Source organism: Salvia hispanica, chromosome 1 (genome assembly GCF_023119035.1).
Source record: "Salvia hispanica cultivar TCC Black 2014 chromosome 1, UniMelb_Shisp_WGS_1.0, whole genome shotgun sequence".
NCBI classification, from domain to species: domain Eukaryota; kingdom Viridiplantae; phylum Streptophyta; class Magnoliopsida; order Lamiales; family Lamiaceae; genus Salvia; species Salvia hispanica.
The window spans coordinates 30,807,390-30,826,841 of NC_062965.1; the positions used below are offsets into that span (position 1 = coordinate 30,807,390).

Consider the following 19,452-nt stretch of genomic DNA (forward strand, 5'->3'; position numbering starts at 1 on the left):
GATTAAAATAGTTAGCATTAAATCATTAATAGTTACTCCCTCTGTCCGCGAATAAGAGTCCCGTTTTGCCATTTTAGTCCGTCCGCGAATAGGAGTCCCGGTTCATTATTTCTATAAATGATAAAAGGTCTCACATTTCACCAACTCATTCTACTCACATATCATTTAAAACTAATATATATAAGTGGGGTCCATATTCCACTAACTTTCTTTCACCCACTTTTTTTAACATTTCTTAAAACCCGTGCCGAAAATGAATGAGATTCCTATTCGTGGACGGAGGGAGTACTAGTTAGTAACAAACATAATCTCAAGAAGATAGTACTATCAATATTGACTTGTCATAGAATGCCTTAATTTCAATCAGATATTACTCTCCCGTCCTTGAAAGTTTGTCCAATTTTTCTATTTTTTTTCGCTCTACAAAATTTGTCTCATTTCAATTTTTACCATTTTTGGTAGTGGACCTCATATTCCACTAACTCATTCTTACTCACATTTTATTATAAACCTATAAAATTAGGACTCATATTCCACTAACTTTTTCAACTCATTTTTCTTTACATTTCTTAAAACACATGTCAAGTCAAAGTGGGACAATATTTGGGGGACGCATGGAGTATCAATGTTGACTTATCATAGACCAAAATGTTTGTATTTAACTTACTCATTTTCACGTAGCCCTGTACTCTAGTATAAAGTATCTCTCTATTTCAAATGTATCTTCACCCTATCTCTTCACACCTTTTTTTTATCCACGACTCTTAATGGCGACGATAATGGAGGATGATACATTTTCGGTAGGTTTATCTATATATATGTCTTCTTCTCTTATTTATTCTTTCTCGTTTGCCAACGCCAATAGGAATTACGATTTAAAGCTTTTTGCTCGTTGGCGACGAAAGTTAATGAAAGAATTTCCGGTGGGATTGTGATGATGCTGTATACTATAAAGATGCAATTGTCACTTAAACATACTTTGTTTTTTATTTAACTCCAATAACGAGATTTCTCATCACATCTTCATATAAGTTTTTCCATATAATTTTAGATCTAGATAGTAAAGCTGACAAATACAACCTATGCATGCCAAGTTTGGAACATGGTACAACCAAATCATACCATGTGCATAAACCTGTGTGCGATCGTCCTCGACATTGTTGCACACAACTTTCGTAATCTCTGCATGAACTTGTGCGTTAGCCGTTAAGTGCCGAGCTCAGCCAACAACAAATGTGGTACCCTTAGTATTAATTACCGAGTTCACACTAGGCTTACCAAACTAGTGCGTAATGTTTGGTCGACTTGTTATAAATTTGATCAATTTTGTATCATGCGTAACAAACATTATACACACATTCTTGGTGTGCATTGTTTGAATATTAATTGGTGTGCATTGTAGACGAGGGCAATTGATGTTATTATTACTCTTAGAGGGACATGGATTAATACCTACGATAGTAGAGAAATATGAAGGAAAAGTAATTTCGTGAGAAATCAACTACGAACCCAAGATTAGAACGATGTGACAGTGAAGAAGGGGAATAAATCATAAGCACAATTGAGACGTAGTAGAGGATGCACTACCCTACTATTATTGAGACAAATAAATGGAGAAAATTAGCGAGTGGAGAAAGATGAGAACAATTGTTGCTATTAGGGTTACTGAGAATTTCATATAAAAGTATTTTTGCTCGAGAATAAATTATTAACTAAATTTCACTAGCACAATTAAATTTGATCTCAAATACTATCAAGTATAAGTGCCGATAAAGTGCAATTTAATTAAGGAATATTAGCGCCTAGTATCACAAAACTTTTCAGAAATTTGTTTTTTTTCACAAACAAACTTGACATATAATATCATGAATTTAAGTAGTTGTTGATAATAATGTGATTACAAAGTCCTAAAAACCAGATATAATTATCTATGAGAAATAATATGCTATATATTTTATGTGAGCATCATTCTCGTTTGACGCACGTTTAACATTGTTAATTTCGATTTATATATTTAGTTTGATTCTACTACATTAAAACATGTCATTGGAATCTTTAATTTCATAAAATTCATATAAATCAAAACTTGATTTGTTATTTTATTAATATATTTGAAATTATAGAGAAAATGAGCAAATCGACTTTTGAATTTTATGAATTTTGTGCAATTAAAAAATACAATGACATTTTCTAATGTATTAGAATCAAACTAAATATATAAATCGAAATGAACAACGCTAAACCTGCATCAAACAAGAGTGATTCATAAGGAGCCCACATAAGGTATGTAGCATATTATTCCTCGTTTTTTCCTATCTCATTTTAATATAATTAGATTTTATCACTGGTAAAAAAATTTAATAACTATTTAAGTTTGTGATATTATATGCAAGTTCAAAATTTATAGAAACAAATAAATTTAAATTATTTTTGTGATATTAGGGCTAATGTCCCTTTAATTAATACTCCTACTTAGTAAGATGCTTATCACATGAATGAATGGAATTAGTATGAGAAAATAAAATTTACCGAAACCCTTATATTTTACCTGCTTTAGAATCCACCAGATCTTATCGCCCTTTTGCACTGAAAATACATAAAAAACACAAAGCGGAAGGAATTGCACACCATCTCCATCGCCTCCCCCAATTACTGGGTGCCCCGCACTTCTGTTTCTCATCCCATTCATTCATTTTCATATATTGATCCGTGTCTGTATTTCTCCCCATCTCAAGTATACATAAAAGGTAAAATTAAGGTTCCTATTTCCGATATTCAATATATGTATGTATTTATCTTTTCTTCTGGATTGGGGATTGGTGGCTCGTTATGCTCTGGAAGTGAGAACAATTGGGGAAAAATTAATATTTCTGTTATAATATTTTATTGGGATGGTTCATTTTAATGTTCAGAAATGGACGATAATGATACTTGTTACTACTAAATTATGCCTTTTTTGGTTCCGTCTTTATCAATCGTGTTCATAGGCAATGTTTCTTTTTTTGTTGGATTGTAAATGACATTGCTGCATTAGTTGCATTCGCCTTGTCAAGAAACGTACTCATGATGAATTCTGGAATTCTACATTATTTATGGGATTTTTCATACACATCTTAATGCAGACACACACACACATACAATATAATCACAGTTCTGCAGTCACTGACTTAGCCTGAGGTGGCCTTTGGGATGGTTCTGCAGCCAGGAAAAATGAGTAATAAACGTTGCTTATAAGGCATTAAACGAACTAGCTGCATATTCTAGAAATACTTTTTGGCATTGAAAGTTGGCGTAAGTGATTTAAGGAGATATATTGAATAATGGATTTACAGTATTCGTTTGATTAGTTTCATCAAAAGTAACGAAGCTCCTTGGACTGTAGATTGAAGCTTGATAAAATAAGTATTTCTGACTCAGTGGGCTTCTCATCTTTCAGGTCTGTGCTTTTCTGCGAACAAGTTCCGATGTATGCAAGGAAACTTAAGTACAAAAGCCAATGGAATCGTGTGGTTCAGCGTGGCAAATATTTTTCTAGCTCTAGCTCTCGAGATTATTCCACTGGACAATATCTGAGCACTGCGACAAGAGCCAGTAGCTTGGTCCAGGAATATGTGTCAAATTATTCTTTATTATCAGGGCCCACATCCAAGAGATGCTATAGAAGATCAAGTTCAAGGCCAGATGTTTGCTGTATAAGTTCGTCACTAAGATTTTATAGTTCCGAAGGCGATGGAAGGAATGCCAGTGAGGATAAGCGTGTTCCTAACAAAGATGTGGTGGATTGTGAAAAGGAAAAGATTACCAAGGAAAATACTACAGACAGTTCCAGACATTGTGATGCACATGCTTGCCTTGGGGAGCATGATCAAAGGGAGTGGCTTAAAAATGAAAAAATTTCCATGGATAATAAAAAGAAGGATTCCCCATTTCTAACTCGACGAGAAAGATTTAGAAACGAGTTCCTGCGAAGGATTACTCCATGGGAAAAGATAACAGTCTCGTGGGATAATTTCCCTTACTATATCCAGTAAGTGCTATCTCTTGATTGCCTGATTCTATATTTCTTTAGTTACGTATAGTTACTTGCTAGTACTTAAAGTTATTGTTCTTGCAGTGAAAACACTAAAAACCTTCTATTGGAATGCACAGCCTCCCATCTGAAACATAAGAAATTGACTACAGACTATGGAGGCCGTTTGGCTTCTGCTAGTGGGAGAATTCTGATTCGGAGCATTCCGGGTGAGTATTTGATCTGCTCTAGTCAGTTTCCTCATTTTCAGCGTATGCTTCTTGGAAAGTTGTCAACTAATTTGCAACTTTTGTTTCTATCCTTTATGGCTAAGAATAACACTTGGGTTTGAAGGTACGGAGCTGTACCGGGAAAGATTGGTCAGAGCACTTGCTCGGGATTTACAAGTACCAGTATTGGTCCTTGATAGCAGCATTTTAGCTCCATATGTGAGTTTGTAATTTCATTTCCCTCCATCTTTTAGGGCGACCAATCATGTTTTACAAAATCTTACATTATCTTATTCAATGAGTGAAACTTAAGCAACATTTCCCTCCATACTTTCTGAAATTTGATCCTGAGGATATACCCCCCTCCTCTTTGCATACGTTCTTGTTCTTGATCTTTATTGTGTGTGCTCCTGTTTTAGATAAAGCTGCCCAGCTGAAGCAACATTTTCCTACTTATGAAGGAAGTAAATGCTGTTTTGTGGTTAATTTTTCAGGATTTAAATGAAGATGAATGTGAGTCGGAAGAGGAGAACTCTGAAGGTATGTCAGAGTCTGAGATTGAAGATGAAAATGATGCAAGCAATGATGAGGATTATACCAGCAGCGATGAGGGCAGAACTGATGGAAGTGGTGATGAAGTTGATATTAATGTCTCAGCTGAAGATATAAGAAAGCTTATTCCGTGCAATATTGAAGAATTTGAGAAGGTAATACTTTTATTTATGAGGTTTTGTTCTGTATTAGGGCTCAAATGAAAATGAAGGGGAATAAGAGAAAATCTGTGACATATTGTTTTCTTCATATGATAATCTTTAGAATCTTTAGAACTTAATTAGCAGATTTGGTATTTATCGCTCATTACTGATGGTGTCCCTGATCAAGAAACTTTTTCGATATTTTTTATATTCTACTATTGAATAAGTGAGATAATCCTTCCATTCACCTGAAGTTATTGGATATTAGGTTTCACAAGTAAGCAGCTGTAGTTTGGATCTCCATGGGGGTATGTGAATCTATGTAACTTAGATATATATTTAATAGTTTGTGATCTTCGTATTGCAGAGTGTTTCTGGAGAATCTGAAAGCTCCTCAGCATCTTCAAACCCAGAAACTACAGAAACATCTAATGTGGCCAGTCAGAAACTAAAGAAAGGTAATATACTTTTTCATGCCAAATTATATTGTGGTAAAAAGTTATGTTACTGTTGGAGGTGTCTTAAAAGATCCTACGGGAGCACACAGTCTCTTGGCACATATATCGAAAAATTTAAGTCTGCATTCTTTCTTTCTATACCATGGCATATGAGCTTGCGTGTTCAGGTGATAGCCTCATTCTTGTTAAGAGCTTGGTGAATTCTTCTTCTTACTCTTCACACGTTCTGCCCCCCTTCCTCCTTTACATACAAGGCCATTTGCTATTTCCACATGTAGAATTTTGGGTATACCTAACCAACTTGATCACTTGAATTATAGATGAAGGGGATTATAGTTTTCTTCCTTTTGAGTTTTGCCACATAATGAAATTCTGTATACAATTGTGTTTTACTTTAGCCTGCAAATTATTTTGTAGTAGTATATTTTTCCATTACAATCATCATATGGCGTTATTTTCTTTATTATAATCTGTCATTTCTTTTGTGATATATCATATTGTTCTTTCATTAGGGGATCGAGTGAAGTACATTGGACCATCCATTTGCATTGAAGCAAATAATAGGTAATTGTCTTCACATGATATTTGTCAATATACTTAGCTTTTCACCTTTTCATTTAAGAGTTTCAAAATTGTTAACTTGTTGCTAGATGTGCTTAATGGTGTTATGTTATTTACTACAAAGATATACTCCCTCCGTCCACAAAAAATAGAGCAATTGGTGTATGGCACGGGTTTTAATGTAGAATTGGTAAAGTAAGAGAGAAGGGAAAAAAGTAAGAGAGAAGGAGAAAAAGTAAGTGAGAAGTAGTGTTAGTGGAATGATGTGTAGCCTGTAGGGTTGTTATTTGTTGAAAACTTTCCATAAATGAATGCGCTCTATTTTTTGTGGACGGCCAAAAATGCTAAATGTGCCCTATTTTTTGTGGACGGAGGGAGTATATTTTTATTTTCCGATATTCATTACTGGGGTTTTCTTTCAGTTTGTATCGAATGCACAGTTTCTTTATTAAATTGGTACCCTAAACATCATGTGTCATGTAGAATCAATTAGTGCAAATTTAACATGAAAAATTGATTGTTTTTGTTGTTTCCACTTTCCCTTGTCATTACATCACTTGTATGAGCTACTGGTTGTATTTCTCATGTATAATAGCTCCCTGTTGTTTTCTGCAGTTCCTTCTACTCTTTTTAGTGCTCGTAGTTGCATGTAGATAATTCATTTTAGTTTCTAACTGCCTAAGAAATTGAAGGAACGAGTAGAAATTCTTCCATGCTGCATTTAACAGAAAATTAAAATTACCATCTACTACAAATCAATCCTCTATACAAAGACTTTGTGACTCCATTACCATCTTCTAGGAGTATGTCTTTCTTCCAAGTTCAGGAGAGGCAAGAAAAAATGTTGATCCTTCAAAAGTAACAATGAAGAGCATATTACAAGCATCAATATATGCAACTGAAAATAGGAAAAACCTCTAATTGTGCAAACATGCTAGGTGGAGAATTTGTGATTTGAATCCATTTGAATAATTTTAATGTTTTGTAGCACGAGTTATTAAGGCATACTTTTAAATAGGATATAAACTGCATATATATCTAAGCACATACATTCGGGTGGAAAGATGTTCCAAATGATGTGCATTTTCTGGCTTCATAACGGATTATGTCTCTCATGTGGGAAGTTTGTCTCTGTCAAAAGCCTGAATTGTTGTACTGCTGAAGAGTCAGATTCAAGCCAAATACTTTAGAATACAATATTCATCACTGCAGAGAGGGAATCTGGCTGTAGGGAATTGGAATCTGAGAAGTGAGCATCTTTGTCCACCTTTATAGTTCTTCTCATAGATCTCACTCATTCTGGCTGTCGGAGTGGGGGTACTTGTTGGGGGTTGAGACGTGCCTCATTTACATTCTCGACTCAGAAAAGCACATTGGCCATAATCTTTCAACTTATGTGCACCTTATCATTGACATATCCAATTCGTCACAGGGTTTTATTGGGGAAGATACCAACACCGGATGGTCCAACAAATGCTTATACTATTATTCGTGGCAGGTAGGTTGGTAAGTTATTGAAATGCATGTGGAGTAGCTACTAATCTATTGTCCTAAAACAGAATGTTTGTCGAGTTTCCGGAATAGCTAATTCATAAACATGTATTCATCCAGCTGTTTGGCATGCATCCTTTGCTACCCCATCAGTGCTTTTGTGATAGTTTCTAGTTTGTTCTGTACTTGCAGTTTCATTTACTTGAATTGGTTGATTTTTCAACACTATATCTTTCAGGACTTTGTCTAGCGGTCAACGTGGAGAGGTTTATGAAGTGAATGAAGACCAAGTAGCCGTTGTATTTGATATTAGTTGCAAGAGTACAGAGGAAGTAAACGAAGTAAAAAGTGCTGAAGCTACTGCAAAACCTTCAGTTTGTTGGCTCAATGGTATATTTTACTTACTGAATACCACTGTTAGAACCTAGAACAATAATCTGCCAGGTGCTGCTTTCTGCAGTTTATAATATCCTGACCCCTCCACCCCTTCCATCATCTTCAAATTGCAGTGAAGGATATCGAACATGATCTTAATGCTCAAACACATGACAGCTATACTGCGATGGAGGTGCTTTATGAGGTGCAAGATTTAGATGACAATGAGAAACTATGTTTTGAAAAATCCATATATATTATTTGGGGATCTTATATTTGCCGGAATGACATTAATATTAATGCAGATTTTGGAGACACAACAGCCACTCGTGGTCTACTTTCCAGATTCTTCTTTGTGGCTATCAAGGGCAGTCTCAAAGTCGGATCGCAAAGAGTTTGTTAGTAAGATGCAAGAGATGTTTGACAAATTATCAGGTCCTCTGGTCTTGATTTGTGGACAAAACAAAATAGAAGCAGAATCAAACTCAAAAGAGAAGGACAAATTTGTAAGTTCCAATATGTAAACCGATTCCACTTGTGCCTTTTTGTGCTCAGCATATCATGATCATTTGTAGCTCCTATGAGCTCAACAAAGCAACCTCCTCCTGACCTTTCTTTTTGGTTTTTGACAGACAATGGTACTTCCAAACTTGGGCCGTCTTGCTAAGTTGGTAACTCTCAGTAGCTCTAAATATTTTTTATTTGCATCTACCATCTCCAAAGCTCTGCTTAGCAGTACTAATTAGACTGAAAAGGACTGTTGTTATTTGTTACTTTTGATGTTGTCTCAGATATTTGATGTTTTTTTCTCAGCCTCTTTTGAAGAGACTTGCAGAGGGCTTAAAACCTTCTAAACGGTCTGGAGACGATGAATTATATAAGCTATTCACTAATGTGATGTGCTTAGATCTGCCGAAGGTACTTCTTTATGATATTGTCATCGTTTAAAAATTTGTTTCAATTCAGATCCAGATGAAAAATCTCTTATTTTTGTGATTACTTGATTTTTCTCCACTTGGCCATCTATCTAAAAAGCATCTCTGAATTTCCTTTCATCAATTTTTTCCATGTGTCCGAAAAGTTTTATTCAAAAGCTTTTATTATGTCTTGATTATTTATTCATTGCTATACATTCTGAATATCTTTGGTATCCCATTGTAGCAGAGACTACAGAGTAATACGAATCAATTAGACGTGCACAGTCTGAAAATCTGATAAATAAGCTAGTTCCAATTTGGTATTACTTGATAATATAAAATAAGATTGTAGTAGGAAGTGACTACAGATGTTCTTGATGATCACAGGAGGAAGATCTCTTGAAGATATTCAACAAACAGATTGAGGAAGACAAGAGAATTATAATATCACGAAACAACTTAAGCGAATTGCACAAGGTTCATTTGCAATTTCATTGCAGACTTGCAATCACATTTTGACATACTTTATGTTGTTTGTCTTTCATCCCACAACAAAGCTGCTCAGTCTTAATCACTTCAATTAAGAGGCTGTGCTTATTTATTTCAGGTTCTCGAGGAACATGAATTATCATGCATGGACTTGTTACATCTAAACACTGATGGTGTTGTACTGTCAAGACAGAGTAAGAAACTCATTTGCAGATCTATGTTTAGATGCAAATGAGTATGCTAAATTTAGAATTCCTGCATGCTATAATGCATCTTGATCTAAATATCTTGTTCAGGTCTTTCTGAATCTCTGTCTTAGGACTTAGGAGGACAAGTTTCTTATGCAGACTAGAGTGATTATTTTTCAGCCCCATCATTCATCCTGGTGTATTATGGAATTATTTGACTGTAGATAGGATTGTTTTGCTTTGTTTATAAGAGGTGTGTTCCATTCAGATAATGATACGTGATGACATATGTTTCCAAAGGACCCACCTAAACATTGTAAGCAATTATAAGTAATTTCATTTCAGTTTTTGTGCTAGGCAGTTAATTAAGTGCCCTAACAGAGCTAACACAACTAAGTTCATCAACATGGAGGATCAACGACTTCTTATGCAAAAAGAGTAGGATCAATGATTATCGAACAGTATGGTGACATCTTCTAAGAGCTTAGTGTTTGTCTTGATGAAAGAGATGTGGAGTCAGTTGGTTGTCTTTCATCTTATTATTTGGGGGTTCCAAAGCAGTCTTTTGATACGTGATGACATATGTTTCCAAAGGAATCAACGACTTCTTATGCAAAAAGAGTAGGATCAATGATTATTGAGCAGTATGGTGACATCTTCTAAGAGCTTAGTGTTTCATCTTTTAATTGTAGTTGTGCAAGATTTTCATTCTCTTCTTGTGTAGATACTTTCATACTCCTAATTGTGAAGGGGGGACCCAATCATCATGAAAAGGTTGATTTTTGCCATACTACAACATTAACTGCCAAGAATGATGAATTGGCTTAGATACCAACAGGAAGCACTGTAATGTAGTATGAGTCATGCGACTGAGTGTAAAATACGGCAAAGTTCTGTTTATTCTTGTTTCTTTTGCTTTTTATAGTGAAGCTTTGCAGATCATGGTGCTGTAGCCTGTAGATGATGCATTATTCATATTAAAATGGATGCAGAAGATCAAACTTTATTAAAATTATACTATCCTCTTACTCACTTTTCTTATGAATACATGTCATCCTTCTTATGTTTTCGATGGTTTTCAGAAGCAGAGAAGGTGGTTGGCTGGGCCAGAAGTCATTACCTATCCTCATGTGTCCTTCCTTCAGTCAAGGGGGATCGGTTGCAGGTTCCTCGAGAGAGGTAATTATCTCTCTGCTTGTGGTTTTCTGAGAACCAGCTTTTATCTGCATCATGTTGACTGTTGTAGGTTGTCTTGTGTAGTCTTGAACTTGCAATTTTGAGGTTAATGGAGCAGGAAACAGCTTCAAAGAAACCGTCCCAAAATTTGAAGGTTTTTGCTTACTTCTACCACGAATTTACTTTGCATCTTTTCTATTATATTTATGCCATACAAATTGCAGAATCTTGCGAAGGATGAGTATGAGAACAACTTCGTTTCAGCAGTGGTTCCTCCAGGGGAGATTGGTGTGAAATTTGATGATGTGGGTGCACTTGAAGACGTGAAGAAGGCACTAAATGAACTTGTGATCCTGCCAATGCGGAGACCTGAGCTTTTCACCCGTGGAAATTTGCTGCGGGTAAATTACTGTTGCACCTCCTACTCGCAATTTCATTTCTGCTGCCCCTTCACAGCTGTGAATGTAATTTTCTTGTCAGCCTTGCAAAGGGATATTACTTTTTGGCCCTCCTGGAACTGGAAAAACCCTGTTGGCGAAGGCACTTGCAACAGAAGCGGGTGCAAATTTCATTAGTATTACTGGCTCAACACTTACATCCAAGGTAAGCGAAATAATATACTATCTTCTTTGAACTTTTCCTCTGTTGTCATTCCTGCCGCTTATAGATAGTTCGTTAGGACAAAGAAAAACAGAACAGAGATGTACTCACTTTGTGTATTAATCTGTTTATTCTTAAAGCTTCCACCAGTGAATTCATATATTGGTTTAACAGTTTTTGCTTGCCTTTTGATGCAGTGGTTTGGTGATGCTGAAAAACTTACTCGTTCACTTTTTTCCTTTGCCAGCAAGCTGGCTCCTGTTATAATTTTTGTCGATGAGGTGAGACCACTTTCATCTTTTTTGTGCGTCTTTGTTCAAATAACTGAAACCTTGCTCTTGCTACTTTATTCAGTATCTTTAAGTGCAATTTCTCAGAATAATATTTGAAATGATTGAATCTGACAGCAGCTTAGTGCATCTTTACAATTGATGAAGCTCACTGGTTTTGTTATGATGAGTCCTGCTTTGGCTTCATTACTATCTTTCACCGTGTGCTGGGTGCAGGTTGACAGCTTACTTGGTGCTCGTGGTGGTGCTAATGAGCATGAGGCAACTAGAAGAATGAGAAATGAATTTATGGCAGCGTGGGATGGCTTGAGGTCAAAAGACAGCCAGCGAATCCTTGTGCTTGGTGCTACAAATAGGCCATTCGACCTTGATGATGCTGTCATTCGTCGTTTACCAAGAAGGTAATTTTTGCACCAGAGTAAAAAATGCCTCCATTTTTATTTCACGTCTTTTGCACAAATGGCAGACTAAGAAGTCTAAGATGCACGAACTGGCACTCTGATGTGATTTGTTTGCTTGACATTAGGATCTACATCGACCTGCCAGATGCTGATAATCGTCATAAAATACTCAAGATAATTCTAGCTCGAGAAAATCTCGAAACTGGGTTTCCCTTGGAACAACTTGCAAATTCTACCGAAGGTTATTCTGGGAGCGACCTGAAGGTGATGGCAGTTTCATACTTAGCAAACAGAGTCGATTGCTACTTATTTCTTAACTAGTTTTCACATTTTTTATTGCAGAACCTCTGTATTGCTGCAGCATACAGACCTGTCCAAGAGTTGCTAGAAGAAGAAAGCAAGGTGAACAATATGAGAACCTTCAGCCTGTTGGTTGTAGTCACAAAGCCTAACTTTACAATCAACTTTTTAAAGTGACATGAATCCATTATACTATAAACTACCTTATCCCATTATAAGATCCTTGATTTACATCAGTTGTTCAATCATGCACTTGGAAAATATTATGAACCCATTCATCTAGCCTTAGGTCTTCCAAGCTGTGACTTCTTTACAATGTTACTTATGTCATGAAAGGAGACAATGATAGTAAGTTAAGAAAATTTTAATGCAACACCAGATCCAAGTATCCTGATGAGACAAAATGCATAATGAACTCACAAGTTCCTCCCAGGAAATAAGTAGGGTTTACAAGTGTCTTTTCCTCGCTCTCATATCAGCTATCAGAATATACATTTCTTTTTTTCAACTTGACCATACCTTTGGCCTTAGCACTTGTATGATCTCCTTGCAGGGTGCCAAATTTGATGGAGTGCCACTTTTAAGACCACTGAAGTTGGATGATTTTACTCAAGCTAAAACTAAGGTAAAATCCACCCCCAAGTTATGCTATAAGGCTTCACATGGCATAATGTTATTAGGATTGTATTTAAACGAACGCTTTTCATATCGTTCTAGGAGACAGACGTGCTTATAAAATGAATGTACCTTCCAAAGCTTTTATGGTTTCTTCTCGGTGGAAGGAATTCTTGACTAATATTACATCGAATTTGATATCTGTTTTTAGGTGGGACCATCTGTTTCCTTCGATGCAGCCAGTATGAACGAGTTGAGAAAATGGAACGAACAATATGGCGAAGGCGGAAGCAGGAAAAAGTCACCATTTGGTTTTTGATACTACCATCAACTGGTACCTGGACAACCCATTTTTTCCCCTGTAGAAGTTAGAAGATGCAAAAAGTGTCATCTTTAAGTTAAAAATAGCCTTTTCCCCCTCAGAGAGAGAGGTTACAGAAGTTGATTACATAACATTAGGTGGTAGATCTCATAGTAGACATGGAGGCGGTAAGGGGAACACAGGCTAATTTTGTCGTTGTATCTTTACCAAATTTTAACTTAGTAATCTTCTCTTTTTCACATTATAAAGGATTAGAGTTAATGAATTCTTCATCCTTCAGTTGATTATGGGCAGTCTTCCATATACAGCCCTTTATTTTATTTTATTCTATGCATAGTTTATTAAAAGGGTGATTATTCTACTCGAGCGATCTTGATCTTGGCATTGGATCTTTGACTAAAATCCCTGTCAATCTATATCCAACAATTATAATGTAAACTACATTAGTTTACAATTTAAAAATCATTTCTAACCTGAAAAATAAGTGAAATGGAACGAAGTAATTTTTCTTCATGGCCAATCAAGTTCATTTTATAGTCCAAGCCAGTTACATATTCATCTTCTTTTACTTAATTTCAATTCCAAAATATTATCCAACTACATAATTTTTTTCAATTAGAGGCTATTGATAAGCAATAAAGAGTTTGAATTGAGCTTATTCTTCCTCTTCACTTATGATACAATCAGATTTGAGTAAAGACAAAAACTTGTTACTTATAGATGGATCACTTACGGATTAACAAAATACAAGTACCCAACTTCGTAGCCGCCGTTGCTTTCAGACAAAATCATAAATCTCAATTCTACCCCTTGTCCAAACAAACAATTTCACATTGAATTTACAAAAATAGCCCTCTCTCAGTCTTCAGATCTCAACTTCAATGCTCAAACCCCCAAGTTAACAGTAACAGCAACAGCCACAGCCTATCACAGAAGCTTTGCTCCGCCGCTCCCAGATTTCAATTTGGATGGCTCTGTCTCGCAGAAAAGGCAAGTTGATCTTCGCGTTAACTGTTTCTTTGCTCCTCGCAGATTTATCTTATTTCCCACGTCTTTGTTGCGTTGTTCTTGCATCACCCGAATCCGACCCCTCTGTAAATTCCAACTCAGCAATCGAAACTGACATAAAAAATGACATCCCTTTTAAGCAAAACGACAACCCTTCATCGGGAACATGTGTTGATCACGATTTGGTAAGCAAGCAGGAGCTCCAATTGGTGAAGCTTCAAGAATTAGTTCAAAACCTCACGCAGCTTGTTGATAGGCTAGAATCCCGGCTTTCTGATGATCTGGGAAGCAAAAAGATGCATTCTTTATCTTCACACGATGATGAAATCATTGGTGTTGAGCAAATTAAGGAAGGGGATAGTTTGCCTGGTAAAGGAGAGATGAAGGGAGGAGGTGGGATGAAGTCGGGGCCAATGTTAGTGACTAAGTTTAACACATTTTGGGCGGAGAGGTTTCAGTTTGTATCGGCAGTTAAGTTGATTTCTACCCCTACTTGTGTTAATGTGTTGCCTAATAAGGATTTTGAGGGTTTGAGCAAGTACTTTGCTGTTGGGGATGATATAGGGAAGTTGTATTTGTTTCTGAGGAGTGGGGAGGTTGCTTTGGAGTTCAAGGCCTTCCCCGAGGTGGAGAAGCCCTCACCAATCTCTGCCATTGCCTCTTACTTGTCACTTCACAAGAATGAGACCTTGATTGTGACGGGCCATGGCAATGGCGTTATTGTAATGCATCGGGTTTGGGAGACGTTTAGTGGCGATGAATGGAGCTCGCTTCATGTGGAGCGAGTTGGGAGGTTTGAGATGCCGGAGTCTTGGGGTTTGCGGATTAGCATGATGGAAGTGCACCATATTGGTAGGAGGAGGTACATTTTGGCAATAGATGATGGTGGAAAGATTATGGTGTTTAAGGAGGATGGGACACTATATGGTACTGCTACACCTAATAAACGACCGATTGCATTCTTGAAGCAACGTCTGTTGTTTCTCACAGACACGGGGGCAGGCTCGTTGGATTTGAGAACCATGAAACTGAAGGAGACAGAATGTGAGGGTCTCAACAGCTCTGTTGCAAAGAGTTATGTTTTTGATGCCATGGACCGGTCCAAGGCGTATGGGCTGACAGGGGAAGGGGACTTGGTTCAGACGTCGCTGCTAGGTGATGTGATGAACTTCAAGTGTCGGGTGAGATCAAAGAGGAAGCTGGACATGGACAAGCCTTTGGCGTTGCAGGCTATCAAAGGCTACTTGCTGGTTGCTAACAAGGACAAGGTTTATGTGTACAATGTCTCGTCTCAGCACTATGTCCGTGCTGGCGGGCTGAGGCTCTTGTTCTCTGCTGGCCTTGACGAGATCATAGCGCCTTTCCTAAACCAGCAACAGGGCGATGATGTGAACATGGAGAAGAAACTTGGTGTGCCCTTGATCACCAGTGATCACGAGAAGCTCGTGATCATCAGCCTTGGGAATGGATACGTTGCCATGTATCGTTCCAATCTCCCCGTGTTCAAGAATGAGTTCAACAGCATCTTGTGGACGAGCCCTGTCCTGTTTTTCATCCTCTTCCTCTTCGGAGCCTGGCAGTGCTTCGCCAACAAGAAGGAGGCGCTCACCTCTTGGGGCCCCGATGACCCCTTCACTTCAGCATCTGTCGTGAGTGGAGCTTCTCCGTTAGGTTCAGCCACTGGCGACAGATCCTTCCCGGATTCTTCAAGAAAATCCGAGATCATGGAGCTAAGAGGAGGCAGTGGTCTAAGAGGCTCCTCGAGGTATGTCTCCCCACCGCGGTATTCAGGTGGAGGGGCCAATCCATACAGGCCAGGTGGCGTTGATACGGACTCTAGACCTGCTCCGAATCATTACAGGCCTAGCAACACTGATACGGATTCCAGGCCTACAACGAATCATTACAGGCCTAGTCCGGATACTGATGCTAGGTCTTCGCCCGTTGACCCCCGTTTCAGAACAGCAGAACTGAAGTACCGGGGGTCGAACGTGGATGCTTCGGCTGTTCCAAAGAGAAGGGAAAACAACCCCTATGTAAGTAGCCAAGTTGTGGATGATAGCAACTGAGGTTTTGCTATATTACCCATATTCTACACTCATAAACTATGTTCACCTCTGCACTTGGCTCTACTTGTCAATTTGTTAACACTATATCAAAGAACAAATAAATGCAAAATTTGAGGCTTTTATGTCTTATACTAGCTCATCTAAGCATTTCTCTTGAATACTTACTAGTAGTACTTTTTCTCTTGAATTTTAATTTTTACAGTTTCTTGCAATTATCCACCAACATGAAAGTTTGGCCAAATTAAACTAGAGCATACCATGACATATGTAATCTATCAGCAGAAGGTTATTAGCATTATTGCTACAACATTAGAATTCAAATTTGGTTGAATTTCCATTTTTGTGGCAAAGTGCATCAACATTGTCATTATTGTGTTATGAATTATAAACCTCATGTTATAATTGTTATTAGTGCTACGTATATAAGTTTATTAAAAAACTAACTATGGAAAAAGTTAATGGTTGTTGAAGCATATAACTCTATTAATACTAGAGCAATAAGAACTGAAGAAGCAACATTTTGCTTTGGTTCAGAAGCCCAATGTTATTAGTGTAAATCACTTAAAATTCAATTTCTAGCCCAATAATACTTTCAGAATCTGAACAAATTAAAGCCCAGTTCATAATTTTATTTCGTATATATTAGAAAGATTTTTTATACTTCAGTCTAAAACTGTCCCTTTCAATTCAAAGATCCGATGTATCAGAAGTGTATCAATGTAATATTCAACGTGTACATAAATTCAATCAACCGTTTCATCAAATACTTTATATTGGATTCACATTTCTATACTCCACATCTCATCAATCAAACGTCACAGTATTTATTAAATACACTCATCTCAGAAGATGTAGGCAGAAGAAAACAAATTTTGAAATCATCAAATCTTGATCAGCCGCCATTAGTAATAGTCCGTAGAATAGCTTGCTCACGAGCGACAATGAATTGGACAACTGGTCGGGTTGTACCACGTGCATCGTGGCATGGACCCATCAATACGTCGTTCCTTTCTAACATAAATTCACATCATTAATTCATACTCCCTCCGTTCCCTCATAGTTGAGGCGAAACTTTTCGACACGGAGTTTAAGAAATGAATGTTGAGTGTGTTAAATAAATAGATAAAAAAGTAAGAAAGAGAAAAAGGTAGAGAGAATAAAGTAAAAAGTGAATAAAGTAGAGAGAATAAAGTAAGAGAGAGTAAAGTAAGAAAGAAAAAAAAGTTACTATAAATGGAAATGACTCAACTATAAGGAAACTTCCCGAAATGAAAAAATGGCTCAATTATGAAGGAACGGAGGGAGTAATTTTTTCATCACAAAAATGATCACAAACAATTCGAAAAAAAACACGAAATAATCTTCATTAATACGAAGTAGTCCTATATACTATTTTCCTATTGTTTATGCATGCAATGTAACATCTATATATTGTTTAATTAATCGTTATTACCAAAGAAAGAAAGACACACATACAAATGAATACCTAAGTGACTCGATTACTCCAATCAATTAATTGTGAATGAAACATCTTATTAAAAAGCTGCCTATGTCATCAATTGAAATGAATCTAAATAATTCCATCAATAAACCGACGATTTACACCGACATAAAAATCGCATGCAATATTGTTTAGAGAAGTTGAACGAATAAAAAGGATTGTGTCTTAGATTTGGATACGTCAAGGATGTTGGAATTTAGTATGTTGGTTTGTCGCATGGCCTGCACTCACGCATGCCTATTAACAACTAACTACTTGACTCCACTACCACTCTTTCATAGTTTGTGTAGTATGTAGGCACTTCCGAGCTTGTCAAATATTAATCACACACTATTGCACAGTCGGTAACTCGTCTTAAAACCTGTACGGATAAGTTTTTGGGATTAATCGATGAAAATATTTGGTAACTCGGTTACTATAGTGGTTCCAACCTTTTCTCAAGCCCTTCAAAGGGTATCTTGGAGGGGCACAAACCCTTCAATTGTACCTTGAAGGGGTTGAACTTTTTGTTTTCTGATTTGATTCAATGTTTGGACTAACTCTCTATCAAATTGAATCCAATTTAAAGTTGAGATATATTGTTGATCAATTTTTTTAGGTGATAAATAACTCTAGATTAGTTAAAGCTTTAACTCACATGATCGATGATCTGCTATAATACCATGATAAAAGTTCATAGGATTCCGGTTAAAATCAATTGGTGATAAGCAATAACCCATGATAGTTAGTTATAGTCTTTTCAGTAAACTCTTTAAATCAATATGTGAAATGTTTATTTGATTCATTTGCCAATAACAAAGTAAATCTTGCACAATCAATACTCCCTTCGTCTAAAAAAAATAATACTGTATGCACTTTGGGTTTGACACATGTTTTAATGCAAAATTAGTAAAGTAAGAGAAAGGTAGAGAGAAAAAGTAATTAAAATTTTGTTAGTGAAGAATGAGTCTCACCTTATTGCAGAGCAATAAGTTTCTAAAATTAAAAAGTGCATATTATTGTGGGATGAATGTAGTACAATATTATCAAAGTTTAATCAATTAACCAAACAAATAATTTATGTAAACAACATGATAATGAATGTATCCTTTGAAATAATAAGCCAATTGCACTCCACCAAAAAAGAAAATTTGAAGAAAATAAGAGAGGACGGTGTTGAAAGTAAACATATTGTTTAGATTAAATTTGTGGATCATGGCTACCTAGCTAGAGGCTAGATTGAAAGTAAACTAATCACATTCTGTTGCGCCGTCAGTAGTTCATCTTAAAACCTAATTATCGATAGGTTTTTAGGGTTAATCGATAAAAATATCTGCCAGTTACACAGTAGTTTTAATCTGTTCTCAAACCCTTTAAAGTGAACTTTGAAGGAGCTGAACATTTTTGTTTTCTAATTTGGTTCAATGGTTGAACTAACTCTCTATCAAATTGAATCCAATTTAAAGTTGAGATATATTGTTAGATCAATTTTTCAGGTGATAAATAGTTCTAGATGAGTTAAAGCTTTAACTCACATGATCGATGATCTGCTATAATACCATGATAAAAGTTCATAAAATTCAGCTTATTGGTGATAAGCAATAACCCATGATAGTCAGTTATAGTCGTTTCAGTAAACTCTTTAAATCGATATGTGAAATGTTTATTTATTCCATTTGCTAGTAACAAAGTAAATCTTGCACTATCAGTACAATATTATCAAGGTTTAATCAATTGACCAAGCAAATAACTTATGCAAACAACCTGAAAGTCTATGT

At 36.4% G+C, this 19,452-nt stretch overlaps 2 protein-coding genes across 3 annotated transcripts; both read left to right on the top strand.

Annotated features, from left to right (window-relative positions):
• Positions 1 to 2,563: 2,563 nt before the first annotated feature.
• Positions 2,564 to 13,404, top strand: LOC125200676. Of its 2 annotated transcripts, XM_048098401.1 has the most exons (25): positions 2,564 to 2,747; positions 3,437 to 4,027; positions 4,115 to 4,239; positions 4,364 to 4,458; positions 4,734 to 4,946; positions 5,302 to 5,392; positions 5,905 to 5,956; positions 7,386 to 7,451; positions 7,683 to 7,834; positions 7,954 to 8,024; positions 8,125 to 8,325; positions 8,452 to 8,490; positions 8,633 to 8,737; positions 9,124 to 9,213; positions 9,344 to 9,419; positions 10,496 to 10,592; positions 10,674 to 10,743; positions 10,814 to 10,990; positions 11,070 to 11,192; positions 11,387 to 11,470; positions 11,696 to 11,880; positions 12,006 to 12,144; positions 12,223 to 12,282; positions 12,734 to 12,805; positions 13,007 to 13,404. In XM_048098401.1, exons 2-25 carry the CDS (start codon positions 3,465 to 3,467, stop codon positions 13,112 to 13,114), a joined length of 3,054 nt encoding a protein of 1,017 aa, XP_047954358.1. In that variant the 5' UTR covers positions 2,564 to 2,747; positions 3,437 to 3,464; the 3' UTR covers positions 13,115 to 13,404. The 2 variants fall into 2 exon arrangements, with proteins under 2 accessions (XP_047954358.1, XP_047954359.1); XM_048098402.1 differs by lacking the exon at positions 7,386 to 7,451 and having other exon boundaries at positions 2,565 to 2,747.
• A 538-nt stretch (positions 13,405 to 13,942) lies between these two features.
• Positions 13,943 to 16,323, top strand: LOC125202242 (uncharacterized membrane protein At1g75140-like). Its single transcript, XM_048100603.1, has one exon. The coding sequence runs from the start codon at positions 14,086 to 14,088 to the stop codon at positions 16,192 to 16,194; it is 2,109 nt and encodes a 702-aa protein (XP_047956560.1). The 5' UTR covers positions 13,943 to 14,085; the 3' UTR covers positions 16,195 to 16,323.
• Positions 16,324 to 19,452: the final 3,129 nt, after the last annotated feature.

Excerpts from the sequence above, each read along its gene's own strand:
- LOC125202242 (XM_048100603.1), top strand. The coding sequence starts at position 14,086 with ATGGCTCTGTCTCGCAGAAAAGGCAAGTTGATCTTCGCGTTAACTGTT.
- LOC125200676 (XM_048098401.1), top strand. The coding sequence starts at position 3,465 with ATGTATGCAAGGAAACTTAAGTACAAAAGCCAATGGAATCGTGTGGTT. Across the intron at positions 8,326-8,451 it reads CAAAAGAGAAGGACAAATTT|ACAATGGTACTTCCAAACTT; the intron begins GTAAGTTCCAAT and ends GGTTTTTGACAG. Across the intron at positions 12,806-13,006 it reads TTACTCAAGCTAAAACTAAG|GTGGGACCATCTGTTTCCTT; the intron begins GTAAAATCCACC and ends ATCTGTTTTTAG.